The following is a 21387-nucleotide window of genomic DNA, read 5'->3' as shown; positions in this document are numbered from 1 at the left end:
CGCTTCACACACCGGGGAGGAATTCAATGAGAAAATCGCTCCACAAGCTACTAAGTGCCCGAGGCTATTCATCTGACTGCATCGCGCCCAGCACTTCACCCAGCAGATGCCCGGGGTTTACACACAGTACACTCCCGGGAAAAGCGCCACGCGCGATGTTGTTACCTCAACCAGTAACTCAGTGACTATCTCCAAGGTACTACTTAACGTAGATTTCTGCTCGTACCATCAGGTTGCAGGATTACCACGCGAGCAGCTGAAAAGCACCGGGCGCTTAACCTGGGAGTGGTTCTAATTGAATACCCCCCATAGAGACAATGGGTGAGAGTTGTCCTAAGGAAAACGATACGTAGATTACCAAGAATGCATTGTTAGTAAGTATTCCAAGCTCAGCTGGTCTTTAAGTGCACAGTGGAAATGAGATCTTGCTGTAGAGCTGGCATGCACACACACGACATTGTCCGTACATCTCACCTTACTGCAATGTCATCATCCTCGCCTCCCCACCCCCAGTAGTTATTCGGGAAGCCGTTCATCTTCATGTACTGCTCCGGGGTGAGGGCAGAGACTCCTCCAAAGTAGGACTTGTAAGGCAGCCTGTAACAGGGAACGTGTGCATCAAATCTACGCCAGCTTTATAACACGCTCTCCAGCCAGATACAGTCACTCAGGCATAGGCATGCCGAGACTTGTAGTTCCACAGCGGCTGGAAAAACACAGGTTGCTTACTTCTGCATTAACAGACACCATTGTATAGATAAATAAAAGCAGTATGTGACGTCAGCCACATACACAGCGACACCTGTAACTCTCACATTACACAGAACCTGGGTGCGGCTGGTGATACTCAGGGCACCAGGAAGGACGCTCGGGGGGAAAACGTATTGAGCTGCAGGTTTTCCCAGACTCTTATTAAAAGGCCGAGTTATAAACAGCAGCACATGGTGGGTTATAACCTTTTATATCATATAGAGAGAATACGTGCAGCTCAATACTCTTAATGCACGGAGCCTGAGAACATGGGAAAGTGCCCCCCATCGTTACATCACCAGTAATAGAGACTATACCAATATTCTACTACACACACCGCTCCTCAAATCGCACCATTTGGCTTTATTAAAATACGCATCTTAATCAGCTACTTTATACCAATTCCTCTGCAACAAAAGTAATAATCCGAAGTACTAAGAGCCGGATTCAGCAGCGCACGCAGTTGCAAATATGTAAGCATATCGATCAATGTTAAACATTGCACATGCGTACGCACCGCACTGCGATTACAGAGCGTTTGGGGGAGGTGACGGGATCTGAAAAAACTCAGGGGTGTCTGAATGTAGTTTCCTGGGTGCGTATAAATTAGCCACCTTGATTACACACACAGCTGGAGGACTCACTGCGTGCGGCTGGTCAGACATGGTGTAAATACTGCACGAGGGGCCGATGTATACACAGGACTGTGGGGTATTACAGATGTGAGATAGCAGTAGTGGGTGTCTCTATGCTGGCTGTGCTGTGGCTGATGTTACAGATGTATACACAGGACTGTGAGGTATTACAGATGTGAGATAGCAGTAGTGGGTGTCTCTATGCTGGCTGTGCTGTGGCTGATGTTACAGATGTATACACAGGACTGTGAGGTATTACAGATGTGAGATAGCAGTAGTGGGTGTCTATGCTGGCTGTGCTGTGGCTGATGTTACAGATGTATACACAGGACTGTGAGGTATTACAGATGTGAGATAGCAGTAGTGGGTGTCTCTATGCTGGCTGTGCTGTGGCTGATGTTACAGATGTATACACAGGACTGTGAGGTATTACAGATGTGAGATAGCAGTAGTGGGTGTCTCTATGCTGGCTGTGCTGTGGCTGATGTTACAGATGTATACACAGGACTGTGAGGTATTACAGATGTGAGATAGCAGTAGTGGGTGTCTCTATGCTGGCTGTGCTGTGGCTGATGTTACAGATGTATACACAGGACTGTGAGGTATTACAGATGTGAGATAGCAGTAGTGGGTGTCTATGCTGGCTGTGCTGTGGCTGATGTTACAGATGTATACACAGGACTGTGAGGTATTACAGATGTGAGATAGCAGTAGTGGGTGTCTCTATGCTGGCTGTGCTGTGGCTGATGTTACAGATGTATACACAGGACTGTGAGGTATTACAGATGTGAGATAGCAGTAGTGGGGGTCTCTATGCTGGCTGAGCTGTGGCTGATGTTACAGATGTATACATAGGACTGTGAGGTATTACAGATGTGAGATAGCAGTAGTGGGTGTCTCTATGCTGGCTGTGCTGTGGCTGATGTTACAGATGTATACACAGGACTGTGAGGTATTACAGATATGAGATAGTAGTGGGTGTCTCTATGCTGGCTGTGCTGTGGCTGATGTTACAGATGTATACACAGGACTGTGAGGTATTACAGATGTGAGATAGCAGTAGTGGGGGTCTCTATGCTGGCTGTGGTGTGGCTGATGTTACAGATGTATACACAGGACTGTGAGGTATTACAGATGTGAGATAGCAGTAGTAGGTGTCTCTATGCTGGCTGTGCTGTGGCTGATGTTACAGATGTATACACAGGACTGTGAGGTATTACGGATGTGAGAAAGTAGTAGTGGGCGTCTCTATGGCGGATGAGCTGTGTTCTGTATGAATTAGCAGCTGCGTACGCAATAGCAATCCTTACTGAATCTGGCTCTTAGAACACTATAAGCGAATTAATAAGTGAAGCCAAGCAATGGCGGATTGTTTAAGTCTCACCAGCATCTTGAACCATATGGCATAAAAAAGGATATGCATATGTCCCAAACAAATCACCACAACCCGAACACATGGCTTAGGAGAAAAACAATGGCGCAGAAAGAAAGACAGAAAAACGCGCAGAAAGCACCCTGACACGGAAAGGAAGAAAACTTATTGTGGCTATAAGGTGGCAGACCGCTATGCTGTATATCTGTGAGGTTACATAGAGGAGGAGGATAAGCTGGCAGAGCGCTATGCTGTATATCTGTGAGGTTACAAAGAGGAGGAGGATAAGGTGGCAGAGCGCTATGCTGTATATCTGTGAGATTACACAGAGGAGAGGATAAGCTGGCAGAGCGCTATGCTGAATGTCTGTGAGGTTACACAGAGGAGAGGATAAGCTGGCAGAGCGCTATGCTGTATATCTGTGAGGTTACACAGAGGAGAGGATAAGCTGGCAGAGCGCAATGCTGTATATCTGTGAGGTTACACAGAGGGGAGGATAAGGTGGCAGAGCGCTATGCTGTATATCTCTGAGGTTACACAGTGGAGGAGGATAAGGTGGCAGAGCGCTATGCTGTATATCTGTGAGGTTACACAGAGGGGAGGATAAGCTGGCAGAGCGCTATGCTGTATATCTGTGAGGTTACACAGAGGGGAGGATAAGGTGGCAGAGCGCTATGCTGTATATCTGTGAGGTTACACAGAGGAGAGGATAAGGTGGCAGAGCGCTATGCTGTATATCTGTGAGGTTACACAGAGGAGAGGATAAGCTGGCAGAGCGCTATGCTGTATATCTGTGAGGTTACACAGAGGGGAGGATAAGCTGGCAGAGCGCTATGCTGTATATCTGTGAAGTTACACAGAGGGGAGGATAAGCTGGCAGAGCGCTATGCTGTATATCTGTGAGGTTACACAGTGGAGGAGGATAAGGTGGCAGAGCGCTATGCTGTATATCTGTGAGGTTACACAGAGGAGAGGATAAGCTGGAAGAGCGCTATGCTGTATATCTGTGAGGTTACACAGAGGAGAGGATAAGCTGGCAGAGCGCTATGCTGTATATCTGTGAGGTTACAAAGAGGAGAGGATAAGCTGGCAGAGCGCTATGCTGTATATCTGTGAGGTTACACAGAGGGGAGGATAAGCTGGAAGAGCGCTATGCTGTATATCTGTGAGGTTACATAGAGGAGAGGATAAGCTGGCAGAGCGCTATGCTGTATATCTGAGGTTACATAGGGGAGAGGATAAGGTGGGAGAGCGCTATGCTGTATATCTGTGAGGTTACACAGAGGGGAGGATAAGGTGGCAGAGCGCTATGCTGTATATCTGTGAGGTTACACAGAGGGGAGGATAAGCTGGCAGAGCGCTATGCTGTATATCTGTGAGGTTACACAGAGGAGAGGATAAGCTGGCAGAGCGCTATGCTGTATATCTGTGAGGTTACATAGAGGGGAGGATAAGCTGGAAGAGCGCTATGCTGTATATCTGTGAGGTTACACAGAGGAGAGGATAAGCTGGCAGAGCGCTATGCTGTATATCTGTGAGGTTACACAGAGGAGAGGATAAGCGGGCAGAGCGCTATGCTGTATATCTGTGAGGTTACACAGAGGGGAGGATAAGGTGGCAGAGCGCTATGCTGTATATCTGTGAGGTTACACAGAGGGGGGGATAAGGTGGCAGAGCGCTATGCTGTATATCTGTGAGGTTACACAGAGGAGAGGATAAGCTGGCCGAGCGCTATGCTGTATATCTGTGAGGTTACACAGAGGAGAGGATAAGCTGGCCGAGCGCTATGCTGTATATCTGTGAGGTTACACAGAGGAGAGGATAAGCTGGCAGAGCGCTATGCTGTATATCTGTGAGGTTACACAGAGGAGAGGATAAGCTGGCAGAGCGCTATGCTGTATATCTGTGAAGTTACACAGAGGAGAGGATAATCTGGCAGAGCGCTATGCTGTATATCTGTTAGGTTACACAGAGGAGAGGATAAGGTGGCAGAGCGCTATGCTGTATATCTGAGGTTACACAGAGGGGAGGATAAGGTGGCAGAGCGCTATGCTGTATATCTGTGAGGTTACACAGAGGAGAGGATAAGCTGGCCGAGCGCTATGCTGTATATCTGTGAGGTTACACAGAGGAGAGGATAAGCTGGCAGAGCGCTATGCTGTATATCTGTGAGGTTACACAGAGGAGAGGATAAGCTGGCAGAGCGCTATGCTGTATATCTGTGAAGTTACACAGAGGAGAGGATAATCTGGCAGAGCGCTATGCTGTATATCTGTTAGGTTACACAGAGGAGAGGATAAGGTGGCAGAGCGCTATGCTGTATATCTGAGGTTACACAGAGGGGAGGATAAGGTGGCAGAGCGCTATGCTGTATATCTGTGAGGTTACACAGAGGAGAGGATATGCTGGCAGAGCGCTATGCTGTATATCTGTGAGGTTACATAGAGGAGGATAAGCTGGCAGAGCGCTATGCTGTATATCTGTGAGGTTACACAGAGGGGAGGATAAGCTGGCAGAGCGCTATGCTGTATATCTGTGAGGTTACACAGAGGAGAGGATAAGCTGGCAAAGCGCTCTGCTGTATATCTGTGAGGTTACACAGAGGAGAGGATAAGCGGGCAGAGCGCTATGCTGTATATCTGTGAGGTTACACAGAGGAGAGGATAAGCTGGCAGAGCGCTATGCTGTATATCTGTGAGGTTACACAGAGGAGAGGATAAGGTGGCAGAGCGCTATGCTGTGTTTCTGTGAGGTTACACAGAGGAGAGGATAAGCTGGCAGAGCGCTATGCTGTATATCTGTAAGGTTACGCAGAGGGGAGGATAAGCTGGCAGAGCGCTATGCTGTATATCTGTGAGGTTACACAGAGGAGAGGATAAGCTGGCAGAGCGCTATGCTGTATATCTGTGAGGTTACACAGAGGGGAGGATAAGGTGGCAGAGCGCTATGCTGTATACCTGTGAGGTTACACAGAGGAGAGGATAAGCTGGCAGAGCGCTATGCTGTATATCTGTGAGGTTACATAGTGGAGGAGGATAAGGTGGAAGAGCGCTATGCTGTAAATCTGTGAGGTTACACAGAGGGGAGGATAAGCTGGCAGAGCGCTATGCTGTATATCTGTGAGATTACACAGAGGAGAGGATAAGGTGGCAGAGCGCTATGCTGTATATCTGTAAGGTTACATAGAGGAGAGGATAAGGTGGCAGAGCGCTATGCTGTATATCTGAGGTAACATAGAGGAGGAGGAGAAGCTGGCAGAGCGCTATGCTGTATATCTGTGAGGTTACACAGAGGAGAGGATAAGGTGGCAGAGCGCTATGCTGTATATCTGTGAGTTTACACAGAGGAGAGGATAAGCTGGCAGAGCGCTATGCTGTATATCTGTGAGGTTACACAGAGGAGAGGATAAGCTGGCAGAGCGCTATGCTGTATATCTGTGAGGTTACACAGAGGGGAGGATAAGCTGGCAGAGCGCTATGCTGTATATCTGTGAGGTTACACAGAGGGGAGGATAAGGTGGCAGAGTGCTATGCTGTATATCTGTGAGGTAACACAGAGGAGAGGATAAGATGGCAGAACTCTACCGTGAGTTGTTTCGGTACCCATCTCGCACAAACCTTTCAAACCCAAGTCCGTCGTGGATTATTGCATATGCAGAGCCATGGCTGAATTGCAAATGATTTGCAACATAATCCACTGTCACTTGTCTATTCGTAGACGTGAACGGGGTGTCCGGCTCCTTCTTCATGGCTGACACTTGTGCGAGCTTCTTTGAACTTCTCTATACATTCATACACACTTCTTCGTGACAAAACACTTTCTCCATACTGTGCACGGAGTCTTTGATAAATATCAACACCAGTCACACCCTCAGACCACAAAAAACGAATCACTGCACGCTTCTCTTCTTTGATGAATATCACAAGTGTGGCAGCCATTTTTTCTTACACCGCAACACGTTCAAACCTGCACAGCAGTGACTGGGGAGACAGCGACATAGTACGGAACGCGCTCATAAAACAGTGCGGCCAACAGAAGTTTTAATATAACTGGAGTGCGGATAACTTTTGACTCACCCTCGTATACATGAAATTAATCAGTGCAGTCTTATGAAGCAGCTTGTGGCCAAGCTGCACCAGGAGTGGTCTGTAGTGGAAGGTTACTTATATTAAGAGAAATCTTGTACAAATACTGTAACGCCAAACCAACGATGGGAATGACCAATGGACGCATGAATGGTCTCTGAAAGACAAAATTACTTACTTGTACCCAAACTTGTCCATTGCGATGGACGCATGTTTGGGGAACTTGTCACAGGTGTATAAGTTGCGATCATCCTCGGGAATGAGGTCCACATCATGAAAGAACATGCAATCCCAGTCTTCATCCTTCATGGCTTCTTTGAAGCCCACGTTCAGCAGTTTAGCGCGATTGAAAGTGAAGTTCCCGGCCTGGAGAGACACAAAGTGTGAGCCACAATGATTTGGCGATCTAGGATCATTATCTCAACACAGTAACCAACTATAGCTATCGGACAGTCTTACCAAAGTGCTAGAAGTCACTAGTTTATCTAGTAAACACTGGAGGTCATGCCGCCCTTTCCAGACGCCGGAAATAGGGACTGCAGACCATCAGGTAACGGAGTGCTGGATACTTTGCCTTTGCACCAATCCCTCACATCTATTTGTGCCTTGTGGCTCAGGGAAGTCACTAGATCGTAGTGAAATGATTGTTGTGCACTAGACATCACTATGGACCTACCCAATATCCAACTGCGTCTGGAATAGCGCACATTTGCATAAAGGTCAAGTTTAGCGAGAGAGTGTTGAGAGCTTGTTAATAGAATTGCGTGGTATGCGAGGTTGCGGATACATTTGTTTTCAGGCTGATTTAAACCTGGCTCCTTCTCTGAAACAAGTGAAAACTTAGAGGTAGAGTGGGGGAATATCTTAAAAACATTTTCCTTTTCCATAATGAACCTCAAGGTAGAGGACAGAAGGAGGGATATAGGAGGAAGAGATCACCACCTACCAAGAGATGGTCACACCATTTATGGACACCAGAATACAGGGAGAAAGAGAATAGACACTATCCTTACAAAGAATGAAAAGATGATAGTAGGAAGGAAATTTAATAGGGATAAAAGAATGACAGAATCCAATGATTTATCAAATAATATACCCAGTGAGAGCAGACAAAATACTATTAAGTAAAGGGAGGAAAGTAATAACCCTGTTGAGAGATTAATACTGGGAACACGCATCCTCAAATGAGAATACAAAAGGGCGAAGGAAAAACCCAGAATACAAGAAATAGAACGATCACCATGGGAAGAAAACATGTATACAGTATATATAAGACTGTGCCGAGCATTTCCTGTTGTAGACAATACAAAAATGTCAGTTCCTGTTCTTTTATTATGGAACCATTGTTTGTAGCGACCAGATGTATCTCTACAGGACAGTCTGTTCCACAGCAGTTGGGTCTCCTCTTATGGGTCCTGCCACAGATAGGCCGATAATGCACCTACCTATCCAACCCTGCAAAGTGCCACAAGAGCACCTACCTATCCAACCCTGCAAAGTGCCACAAGAGCACCTACCTATCCAACCCTGCAAAGTGCCACAAGAGCACCTACCTATCCAACCCTGCAAAGTGCCACAAGAGCACCTACCTATCCAACCCTGCAAAGTGCCACAAAAGCACCTACCTATCCAACCCTGCAAAGTGCCACAAGAGCACCTACCTATCCAACCCTGCAAAGTGCCACAAGAGCACCTACCTATCCAACCCTGCAAAGTGCCACAAGAGCACCTACCTATCCAACCCTGCAAAGTGCCACAAAAGCACCTACCTATCCAACCCTGCAAAGTGCCACAAGAGCACCTACCTATCCAACCCTGCAAAGTGCCACAAGAGCACCTACCTATCCAACCCTGCAAAGTGCCACAAAAGCACCTACCTATCCAACCCTGCAAAGTGCCACAAGAGCACCTACCTATCCAACCCTGCAAAGTGCCACAAGAGCACCTACCTATCCAACCCTGCAAAGTGCCACAAAAGCACCTACCTATCCAACCCTGCAAAGTGCCACAAGAGCACCTACCTATCCAACCCTGCAAAGTGCCACAAGAGCACCTACCTATCCAACCCTGCAAAGTGCCACAAGAGCACCTACCTATCCAACCCTGCAAAGTGCCACAAGAGCACCTACCTATCCAACCCTGCAAAGTGCCACAAGAGCACCTACCTATCCAACCCTGCAAAGTGCCACAAGAGCACCTACCTATCCAACCCTGCAAAGTGCCACAAGAGCACCTACCTATCCAACCCTGCAAAGTGCCACAAAAGCACCTACCTATCCAACCCTGCAAAGTGCCACAAGAGCACCTACCTATCCAACCCTGCAAAGTGCCACAAGAGCACCTACCTATCCAACCCTGCAAAGTGCCACAAGAGCACCTACCTATCCAACCCTGCAAAGTGCCACAAGAGCACCTACCTATCCAACCCTGCAAAGTGCCACAAGAGCACCTACCTATCCAACCCTGCAAAGTGCCACAAGAGCACCTACCTATCCAACCCTGCAAAGTGCCACAAGAGCACCTACCTATCCAACCCTGCAAAGTGCCACAAAAGCACCTACCTATCCAACCCTGCAAAGTGCCACAAGAGCACCTACCTATCCAACCCTGCAAAGTGCCACAAAAGCACCTACCTATCCAACCCTGCAAAGTGCCACAAAAGCACCTACCTATCCAACCCTGCAAAGTGCCACAAGAGCACCTACCTATCCAACCCTGCAAAGTGCCACAAGAGCACCTACCTATCCAACCCTGCAAAGTGCCACAAGAGCAAAGCTGTAACAACATAAACAGCACTAACAGACTAAAACATGGGATCCGATTGTTTGATTGTACAACCTCAGCCTTCTGCTATAGCCATTGGCAGGCAAATATATGTGCTGTATTACTGCGGCGGAGCCATGCATCTATCGGTATGGCGGTAGGCAGTGATCGTCCCAGAGGCCTTTGCAGTGCATTGCTGTCTCCTTACGGAGAGCCAGGGTTACGTCAGTCCTACCTGATGGATGATGTATATCCCATAGTTGAGCTGCTGCCGCTGCAGGAATGGATGTAAATAATATAACAGATATTTCAGGTGCTGCTCCCTGTTGCGATGAGGGATGATGACGGCCGTCTTATGGGTGGAGTCGCAGTCAGGCGGCTTGTAGCGGCCGCCTTTGGTCACATAAGGGTTCTTGTGCATCACTTCTTCCAATGTCAGGGGCTCTGGCAGCTGCACCCGGATGGGTCCCCCTAAAGTCAGGAAGGGAACACGAGGTCAGTAAAGAATAATGCAGGCTTGGAAAGACCATGGACATCATGCTATAGGGTCATCCCATGCCAAATCACCACAGCTTCCAACCCGACCGGCTCAGATTTTCGTGAAATTTGGTCAGATCAGAGACGACATAAAGTAACTGTCATATGTAACATTGTAGCCCTCAGTGATACACGGTGCTCATGTTACAGGGCTGCACACATGACGACATACAGTAACTGCATATGTAACATTGTAGCCCTCAGTGATACACGGTGCTCATGTTACAGGGCTGCACACATGACGACATACAGTAACTGTCATATGTAACATTGTAGCCCTCAGTGATACACGGTGCTCATGTTACAGGGCTGCACACATGACGACATACAGTAACTGTCATATGTAACATTGTAGCCCTCAGTGATACACGGTGCTCATGTTACAGGGCTGCACACATGACGACATACAGTAACTGTCATATGTAACATTGTAGCCCTCAGTGATACACGGTGCTCATGTTACAGGGCTGCACACATGACGACATACAGTAACTGTCATATGTAACATTGTAGCCCTCAGTGATACACGGTGCTCATGTTACAGGGCTGCACACATGACGACATACAGTAACTGTCATATGTAACATTGTAGCCCTCAGTGATACACGGTGCTCATGTTACAGGGCTGCACACATGACGACATACAGTAACTGTCATATGTAACATTGTAGCCCTCAGTGATACACGGTGCTCATGTTACAGGGCTGCACACATGACGACATACAGTAACTGTCATATGTAACATTGTAGCCCTCAGTGATACACGGTGCTCATGTTACAGGGCTGCACACATGACGACATACAGTAACTGTCATATGTAACATTATAGCCCTCAGTGATACACGGTGCTCATGTTACAGGGCTGCACACATGACGACATACAGTAACTGTCATATGTAACATTGTAGCCCTCAGTGATACACGGTGCTCATGTTACAGGGCTGCACACATGACGACATACAGTAACTGTCATATGTAACATTGTAGCCCTCAGTGATACACGGTGCTCATGTTACAGGGCTGCACACATGACGACATACAGTAACTGTCATATGTAACATTGTAGCCCTCAGTGATACACGGTGCTCATGTTACAGGGCTGCACACATGACGACATACAGTAACTGTCATATGTAACATTGTAGCCCTCAGTGATACACGGTGCTCATGTTACAGGGCTGCACACATGACGACATACAGTAACTGTCATATGTAACATTGTAGCCCTCAGTGATACACGGTGCTCATGTTACAGGGCTGCACACATGACGACATACAGTAACTGTCATATGTAACATTGTAGCCCTCAGTGATACACGGTGCTCATGTTACAGGGCTGCACACATGACGACATACAGTAACTGTCATATGTAACATTGTAGCCCTCAGTGATACACGGTGCTCATGTTACAGGGCTGCACACATGACGACATACAGTAACTGTCATATGTAACATTGTAGCCCTCAGTGATACACGGTGCTCATGTTACAGGGCTGCACACATGACGACATACAGTAACTGTCATAAGTAACATTGTAGCCCTCAGTGATACACGGTGATCATGTTACAGGACTGCACACATGACGACATACAGTAACTGTCATATGTAACATTGTAGCCCTCAGTGATACACGGTGCTCATGTTACAGGGCTGCACACATGACGACATACAGTAACTGTCATATGTAACATTGTAGCCCTCAGTGATACACGGTGCTCATGTTACAGGGCTGCACACATGACGACATACAGTAACTGTCATATGTAACATTGTAGCCCTCAGTGATACACGGTGCTCATGTTACAGGGCTGCACACATGACGACATACAGTAACTGTCATATGTAACATTATAGCCCTCAGTGATACACGGTGCTCATGTTACAGGGCTGCACACATGACGACATACAGTAACTGTCATATGTAACATTGTAGCCCTCAGTGATACACGGTGCTCATGTTACAGGGCTGCACACATGACGACATACAGTAACTGTCATATGTAACATTGTAGCCCTCAGTGATACACGGTGCTCATGTTACAGGGCTGCACACATGACGACATACAGTAACTGTCATATGTAACATTGTAGCCCTCAGTGATACACGGTGCTCATGTTACAGGGCTGCACACATGACGACATACAGTAACTGTCATATGTAACATTGTAGCCCTCAGTGATACACGGTGCTCATGTTACAGGGCTGCACACATGACGACATACAGTAACTGTCATATGTAACATTGTAGCCCTCAGTGATACACGGTGCTCATGTTACAGGGCTGCACACATGACGACATACAGTAACTGTCATATGTAACATTGTAGCCCTCAGTGATACACGGTGCTCATGTTACAGGGTTGCACACATGACGACATACAGTAACTGTCATATGTAACATTGTAGCCCTCAGTGATACACGGTGATCATGTTACAGGACTGCACACATGACGACATACAGTAACTGTCATATGTAACATTGTAGCCCTCAGTGATACACGGTGCTCATGTTACAGGGCTGCACACATGACGACATACAGTAACTGTCATATGTAACATTGTAGCCCTCAGTGATACACGGTGCTCATGTTACAGGGCTGCACACATGACGACATACAGTAACTGTCATATGTAACATTGTAGCCCTCAGTGATACACGGTGCTCATGTTACAGGGCTGCACACATGACGACATACAGTAACTGTCATATGTAACATTGTAGCTCTCAGTGATACACGGTGCTCATGTTACAGGGCTGCACACATGACGACATACAGTAACTGTCATATGTAACATTGTAGCCCTCAGTGATACACGGTGCTCATGTTACAGGGCTGCACACATGACGACATACAGTAACTGTCATATGTAACATTGTAGCCCTCAGTGATACACGGTGCTCATGTTACAGGGCTGCACACATGACGACATACAGTAACTGTCATATGTAACATTGTACCCTCAGTGATACACGGTGCTCATGTTACAGGGCTGCACACATGACGACATACAGTAACTGTCATATGTAACATTGTAGCCCTCAGTGATACACGGTGCTCATGTTACAGGGCTGCACACATGACGACATAAAGTAACTGTCATATGTAACATTGTAGCCCTCAGTGATACACGGTGCTCATGTTACAGGGCTGCACACATGACGACATACAGTAACTGTCATATGTAACATTGTAGCCCTCAGTGATACATGGTGCTCATGTTACAGGGCTGCACACATGACGACATACAGTAACTGTCATATGTAACATTATAGCCCTCAGTGATACACGGTGCTCATGTTACAGGGCTGCACACATGACGACATAAAGTAACTGTCACATGTAACATTGTAGCCATCAGTGATACACGGTGCTCATGTTACAGGGCTGCACACATGACGACATACAGTAACTGTCATATGTAACATTGTAGCCCTCAGTGATACACGGTGATCATGTTACAGGGCTGCACACATGACGACATACAGTAACTGTCATATGTAACATTGTAGCCCTCAGTGATACACGGTGCTCATGTTACAGGGCTGCACACATGACGACATACAGTAACTGTCATATGTAACATTGTAGCCCTCAGTGATACACGGTGCTCATGTTACAGGACTGCACACATGACGACATACAGTAACTGTCATATGTAACATTGTAGCCCTCAGTGATACACGGTGCTCATGTTACAGGGCTGCACACATGACGACATACAGTAACTGTCATATGTAACATTGTAGCCCTCAGTGATACACGGTGCTCATGTTACAGGGCTGCACACATGAGACAATGTAACTTTTATGCTGTAAGGTCAAATAAAACCAATCATAACTTTCCCTCTAATTGTGGTAGAGCTTTCATGTTGGTCTTGTTTTGAAGCTAAGGGACCAGAGTTTTCATAAAGTAATAGCTATATATTTAAAAATTGACTTTTACATTTCAAGGTCACATGATGTGACCTTTAACCTTGAATACCTAGAAAAGTGTAGGTTTGATATTTTTGTACATAAAGTATGTTATACCAGAGAGAGATTGTATTTAAGTGTATAAGTCTCATTATGGGAAGCCTTTGGGAACAGGAGTAAAAAATTACGGCAGTTGAACCCTTCTTGCACTAACCATGTGACGGGCAAGTTCAGACTCGTCTTGTAGGGCCTCTCTCTGTGTACTAGGGATGGCTATCTGTGGTTTTCCATCGATGGTCACTATTGATGGCATTATCGGTGTTAACCATCGATGGAACAATTACAATCTATTGTGAACTATTGATGGTTTGCACCCATACATGCCTACCCTCCCGGATTTCGGGGGCGTGGCGCGGCATGGGGGTGTGAGCGGGGGGCGTGGCAGGGGACATTACCCAGCATTAGTAGCGGAGGCATTTTGGCAGCGCCATTGCTACAGAATGACGAGATTAAAAAAATTGTGAAGCAGGGAGCGGAGCCATGAAGCGGGGGGATTGTGTGGGAGCTGCAAGTGGGTCCGGGGTGGGGGGATATAGGCAGCCGGCAAGGATACTTACCTGCTTTTCCGGGGAGCCTGGAGCACCACCTGATTTTCGGGAGGTTCCCAGCAAATATGATACAATACAAGTGCAGCGCTTGTGTGACAAAGTGTACCACAAAGAGATAACTAAATGTTTAACAGATCAGAGTACAAAGGTAACACACATATATATATATATATACATACACACATACATATAGGTAATACACATACATATAGGTAATACACATATATAGGTAATACACATACATATAGGTAATACACATACATATAGGTAATACACAACATTTTATATATATATATACACACACACATACATATAGGTAATACACATATATAGGTAACACACATAACATTTTATATATATATATATATATATATATATACACACACACATACATATAGGTAATACACATAACATTTTATATATATATATATATATATATATATATATATATATATATATACACACACACATACATATAGGTAATACACATTTTTGTTTAGCCCATGGCTTGCCAAGCACCTGGCAGCAGTGGCCATAGAGTGTTGCAAACCATCGGTGGTTCACCATATATTGATATTGTACCATTGATGGTTATCGCCGATGGTGCCATCCATGCAACCATCAATAGAAAACCACAGATGGCCATCCCTAGTACACACAGAGAGACACTACAAGAAGAGTCTGAATTTGCCAGTTACATAGTTAGTGCAAGGAGGGTTCAACTACCGTAATTATTATTTACTCCTGTTCCCAAAGGCTTCCCATAATGAGACTAAAGGCCCCCATACATCAGAGATTGATTACAGCAATCGTGCAATTTGCAATCGATTGTGTATAAAAATCTTTCCCTTTTTCAATCGATTGTGGCAATTCTCCAATCGATTGAAAAAGGGAAAGATTTTTATACACAATCGATTGCAAATTGCACGATTGCTGCAATCAATCTCTGATGTATGGGGGCCTTAAAAAGTGATTGGAATTGTTTAATCAGATAGTCCAACATGTTGGATTTCACAGATCGATTGGGGCTGTAGATTGCTAGTGTATGTACATGATCAGCAGATTTGCAGACCGTTACCAGCAAAATAATGGGCCTTTCAAGATTGCCAGATCTGCGTTTGCTGCAATCGATCTGCAAATCACTGAAAAAGATCTGTAATGTATGGGCGCAGATTGCTCGATTGGGAAATCCTAGGATCGGGCAATAAATCTTCAAATTGTTCAATTGTGGTTTTCAGATTGCTGATGTATGGGGGCCTTTATACCAGAGAGAGGTTGTACTTAAGTGTATAACATACTCTATGTACATTAAAATTAAACATACACTCTTTTAGATATTCAAGGTTAAAGGTCACATCATGTGACCTTGAAATGTATAAGTACATTTTTAAATATAAAACAATTTTATGAAAACTCTGGTCCTTAGAGTACCTTCACACATGGTGATATTTTACACGATCTGGCCAATTCCGACGCATTGGAACGACAGATCGTGTAAAATATGCACAAATCGTGAGTACCCACTCACGATCACGATGCGCGTCCCCGCAGGTCGCACATCGCATCGTGCTGTAGGGCAGATCTGACAATCTCAAGTCACGATGCACTGGATAGTTTAGGAGGCACGATGCACTGGATAGTTAGGAGGCACGATGCACTGGATAGTTTAGGAGGCACGATGCACTGGATAGTTTAGGAGGCACGATGCACTGGATAGTTTAGGAGGCACGATGCTCTGGATAGTTTAGGAGGCACGATGCACTGGAGTATCTAGGAGGCACGATGCACTGGAGTATCTAGGAGGCACGATGCACTGGATAGCTTAGGAGGCACGATGCACTGGATAGCTTAGGAGGCACGATGCTCTGGATAGTTTAGGAGGCACGATGCACTGGAGTATCTAGGAGGCACGATGCACTGGATAGTTTAGGAGGCACGATGCACTGGATAGTTTAGGAGGCACGATGCACTGGATAGTTTAGGAGGCACGATGCTCTGGATAGTTTAGGAGGCACGATGCACTGGAGTATCTAGGAGGCACGATGCACTGGATAGTTTAGGAGGCACGATGCACTGGATAGTTTAGGAGGCACGATGCTCTGGATAGTTTAGGAGGCACGATGCACTGGAGTATCTAGGAGGCACGATGCACTGGATAGTTTAGGAGGCACGATGCACTGGATAGTTTAGGAGGCACGATGCACTGGATAGTTTAGGAGGCACGATGCACTGGATAGTTTAGGAGGCACGATGCACTGGATAGCTTAGGAGGCACGATGCACTGGATAGCTTAGGAGACACGATGCACTGGATAGCTTAGGAGACACGATGCACTGGATAGTTTAGGAGGCACGATGCTCTGGATAGTTTAGTAGGCACGATGCACTGGATAGCTTAGGAGACACGATGCACTGGATAGCTTAGGAGACACGATGCACTGGATAGTTTAGGAGGCACGATGCTCTGGATAGTTTAGGAGGCACGATGCACTGGATAGCTTAGGAGACACGATGCACTGGATAGTTTAGGAGACACGATGCACTGGATAGTTTAGGAGACACGATGCACTGGATAGTTTAGGAGGCACGATAGAACGTGTGTCAAACTGGCAGCTTTTTTAGACCAAAGAGTTCAGGGGGAAATTGTACACATCGTGGGATTGTGAGCACATCGATATGCGTGTAGGCACTTTAAGCTTCAAAACAAGAAAAACATGAAAGTTCTACCACAATTAGAAGCAAAGTTATGATTCGTTTTATTTGACCGTGTATCACTGAGGGCTACAATGTTACATATGACAATAACTTTATGTTGTCTCTCATCCGACCAAATTTCACAAAAATCTGAGCCGGTCGGGTTGAAAAGTTACTTTTTTTGTGATGATTTGGCATAGAATGAGCCTATATGCTTATAGAAGTCATGTCATATTCATTCATACGCGCTGATGTAATCGCTCCCATAACCTGGCAGAGATATATTATACTGTAGAGCCATTACTGCAGCGGATGGGATTTCAGCCAATACCACAATGTGTATTTGAGGAATCTAGCGATACAAACACACTGGCCACAGACTCTATACCCAATCTATACATACACACGTGTCCAATCCTCTAGGGAATCAGACTGGGTATAGAGTCTGTGGCCAGGTCTGCAGAAGGATTGTATAACAATCTATACATACACACGTGTCCATTCCTCTAGGGAATCAGACTGTTATACAATCCTTCTGCAGACCTGGCCACAGACTCTATACCCAATCTATACATACACACGTGTCCAATCCTCTAGGGAATTAGACTGTTATACAATCCTTCTGCAGACCTGGCCACAGACTCTATACCCAATCTATACATACACACGTGTCCATTCCTCTAGGGAATCAGACTGTTATACAATCCTTCTGCAGACCTGGCCACAGACTCTATACCCAATCTATACATACACACGTGTCCATTCCTCTAGGGAATCAGACTGTTATACAATCCTTCTGCAGACCTGGCCACAGACTCTATACCCAATCTATACATACACACGTGTCCATTCCTCTAGGGAATCAGACTGTTATACAATCCTTCTGCAGACCTGGCCACAGACTCTATACCCAATCTATACATACATACTTGTGCAATCCTCAGGGGATCATCAGACTGTTATACAATCCTTCTGCAGACCTGGCCACAGACTCTATAACCAATCTATACATACACAGTTGTCCAGTCCTCAGGGGATCAGGCTGTTAAGCTGGCCACACACATGGCGATCTGCACACGATCAGCCGATGTGTACAATGTATGTACGATTTTCCCTTGAAACTCTGCCCGGCAGCTCTGCACACAATTTGGTGTCCAATCGATGCGATGTGCGACCCGCCAGGACGCGCATAGCATCATGATTGGAGACTCACGATTTACTTAGGCTTTGGGCATATTTTACATGAGCTGTCGTTCCAATGTGTCGGAATCGGCCAGATCGGGTAAAATATCGCTGTGTGTGGCCAGCTTTATGCAATCCTTCTGCAGACCTGGCCACAGACTCTATTACCAATCTACAGCCATGGCCAAAACTTTTGACAATGACAAGTATTGGTTATCACAAATTCTGCTACTTCAGTGTTATTAAACCTTAGTGTCAGATGTTACTATGGTATACTGAGGTAACATTACAGCATTTTATAAGTGTTAAAAGCTTTTATTGACAATTACATTAAGTTTATGCAGAGAGTCAATATTTGCAGTGTTGACCCTTCTTTTTTAAGACGTCTGCAATTCGCCCTGGCATGCTGTCACTCAACTTCGGGGCCACATACTGACTGATGGCCGCCCTTTCTTGCCTAATCAATGCTTGGAGTGTGTCAGAATTTGTGGGTTTTTGTTTGTCCATCCGCCTCTAGAGGATTGACCACAAGTTCTCAATGGGATTAAGGTCTGGGGAGTTTCCTGGCCATGGACCCAAAATTTCAATGTTTTGTTCCCCGAGCCACTTAGTTATCACTTTTGCCTTATGACAAGGTGCTCCATCATGCTGGAAAAGGCATTGTTCCTCACCAGACTGTTTTTGGATGGTTGGGAGAAGTTGCTCTTGGAGGATGATTTGGTCCCATTCTTTATTCATGGCTGTGTTCTTAGGCAAAATATTGAGTGATCCCTCTCCCTTGGCTGAGAAACAACCCTACACATGGATGGTCTCAGGATGCTTTACTGTGGCATGACACAAAACTGATGGTAGCGGTCACCTTTCCTTCTCTGGACAAGTATTTTTCCAGATGCCCCAAACAATCTTTAAGGGGATTCATCAGAGAAAATAACTTTATCACAGTCCTCAGCAGTCCCTGTACCTTTTGCAGAATATCAGTCTGTCCCTGATGTTTTTCCTGGATAGAAGTGGCTGCTTTGCTGCCTTTCTTGACATCCTCCAAAAGTCTTCGTCCTGTGTCATGCCAACAGTAACGCATCCTGAGACCATTCATGTGTGGGGTTGTGCATCTGCAGATATAATGGGACATCATGCTCTGTGTACAGGCGGCCAGCCGATACCTGTAAACTTGCAGAGGCCGCGGGGAGGGGGGCGCGACACCTCTGCCGGCCAGATGATGGTTGGTCAGTGTGAACAACCATCATCTGCAGATGTATCTGTAAGGCGTGTACCCAGCTTTACTGTGCAACACTATGGCCTCCGGTGATCCCCATAAACACCTACAGGAAGATTACACTGGTTCTGTTTTTATCTAAACAAAGAATAACCCTCCACTGCCTAACCCCCCCTCCTCCGCCTACTGCCTATCCCTAACCCATCCCCTCCCACAGCCTAACCGTCCTCCTCCGCCTAGTGCCTAACCCACCCCTCACACAGCCCAACCGTGTGCCTAGTACCTATCTCTCCCACTAGTGCCTAACCCTGACCTCCCCTCCCACAGCCTGTCCCCTCTTTATGTCGCCTAACCCTCTCCCTAGTGCCCAAGCCTAACCTCCCCATCTGTAACCTAACCCTCACCATCCCCCTCATACCCAACTCTCACCCTCCCCCTAACCCTCCCCATTGCCTAACCCTCCCCCTAGTGCCCAAGCCTAACCTCCCCATCTGTAACCTAACCCTCACCATCCCACTCATACCAAACTCACCCTCCCCATTGCCTAACCCTCACCCTAGTGCCCAAGCCTAACCTCCCCAACTGTAACCTAACCCACACCACCCCCCTCATACCAAACTCTCACCCTCCCCCTAACCCTCACCATTGCCTAACCCTCCCCCTAGTGCCCAAGCCTAACCTCCCCATCTGTAACCTAACCCTCACCATCCCCCTCATACCCAACTCTCACCCTCCTCCTAACCCTCCCCATTGCCTATCCCTCCCCCTAGTGCCCAAGCCTAACCTCCCCAACTGTAACCTAACCCTCACCATCCCCCTCATACCCAACTCTCACCCTCCCCCTAACCTTCCCCATTGCCTAACATTAACCCCTCCCCTCCGCAGCCCATCTCTCCCCCTAGTGACTAATCCTTCCCCTCCCCATAGTGTCTAATCCTAGCCCCCCCCTCCCACGTCTAACACTCCCCCTGGTGCCTAACATTAACCTTCCCCTCCCGCAGCCTATCCCACCCCATAGTGTCCATTCCTAACCCCCCCCCCCCCCAGTGCCTGCTCCTCCTCCTGCCCTTGGTACCTAACCCTCCGGTCCCTGCACCATGCTCTGACATTGTACACATTGTGGTGTGGACATTATGACTGCACCCTGCACCCCAGGAGAGCACGGAGCATGTCCCTGCCAGCTCATGAGCTCTTCCCCTTCTCATTAATACTCAGGAATATTATTAGCTGCCCAGATTCCTGATTTCATGCAGACATACAACAGAAGAAACTCTACATGTGTTGTGTGTTCCATCATCCATGTAATCTGCAGGCATAGGGGAAGATGTACTAAGCCTTGAAAAGTAATAAAGTGGAGATTGATAAAGTACCAATGAATCAGCTCCTGTCACTTTACAAGCTGTTTTTGGACAATGACAGTTAGGATCTGATTGGTAGGCAACTGATACACTAATCAGAGTTAACATTGGGTGTGTGGCCACAGCGCGTCCTTATTGCAGGCTGTCCGGAGAAAGGGTCCTGCTATTTCGCTATTAGGACATTATATATTATCATCGTCATTTATATATATGGCGCCACAAGTGTTCCACAGCGCCTTACACAGTACAAACACAATTACGTGACCAAAGACTTA

At 46.5% G+C, this 21387-nt stretch overlaps 1 protein-coding gene across 1 annotated transcript in view; it reads right to left on the bottom strand.

Moving 5' to 3' along the window:
• LOC148453937 (beta-1,4-galactosyltransferase 3-like) overlaps positions 1-21387 on the bottom strand; it is an 86698-nt gene that overhangs the window by 25614 nt on the left and 39697 nt on the right. Inside the window, exons 3-5 of the mRNA XM_088461469.1 lie at positions 9841-10076; positions 7021-7208; positions 475-597 (exon numbers count right to left, since the gene is read on the bottom strand). Of these exons, the coding sequence (XP_088317595.1) occupies positions 475-597; positions 7021-7208; positions 9841-10076 (547 nt within the window). The remainder of the gene's footprint in view (positions 1-474; positions 598-7020; positions 7209-9840; positions 10077-21387) is intronic.

The sequence above is a fragment of the Taudactylus pleione genome, unplaced genomic scaffold (genome assembly GCF_031769625.1).
Source record: "Taudactylus pleione unplaced genomic scaffold, aTauple2 ptg001059l, whole genome shotgun sequence".
Classification (NCBI taxonomy): Eukaryota; Metazoa; Chordata; class Amphibia; order Anura; family Myobatrachidae; genus Taudactylus; species Taudactylus pleione.
The sequence above is the reverse complement of the archived record's forward strand: the minus strand, read 5'-3'. Positions and strand labels throughout refer to the sequence as shown.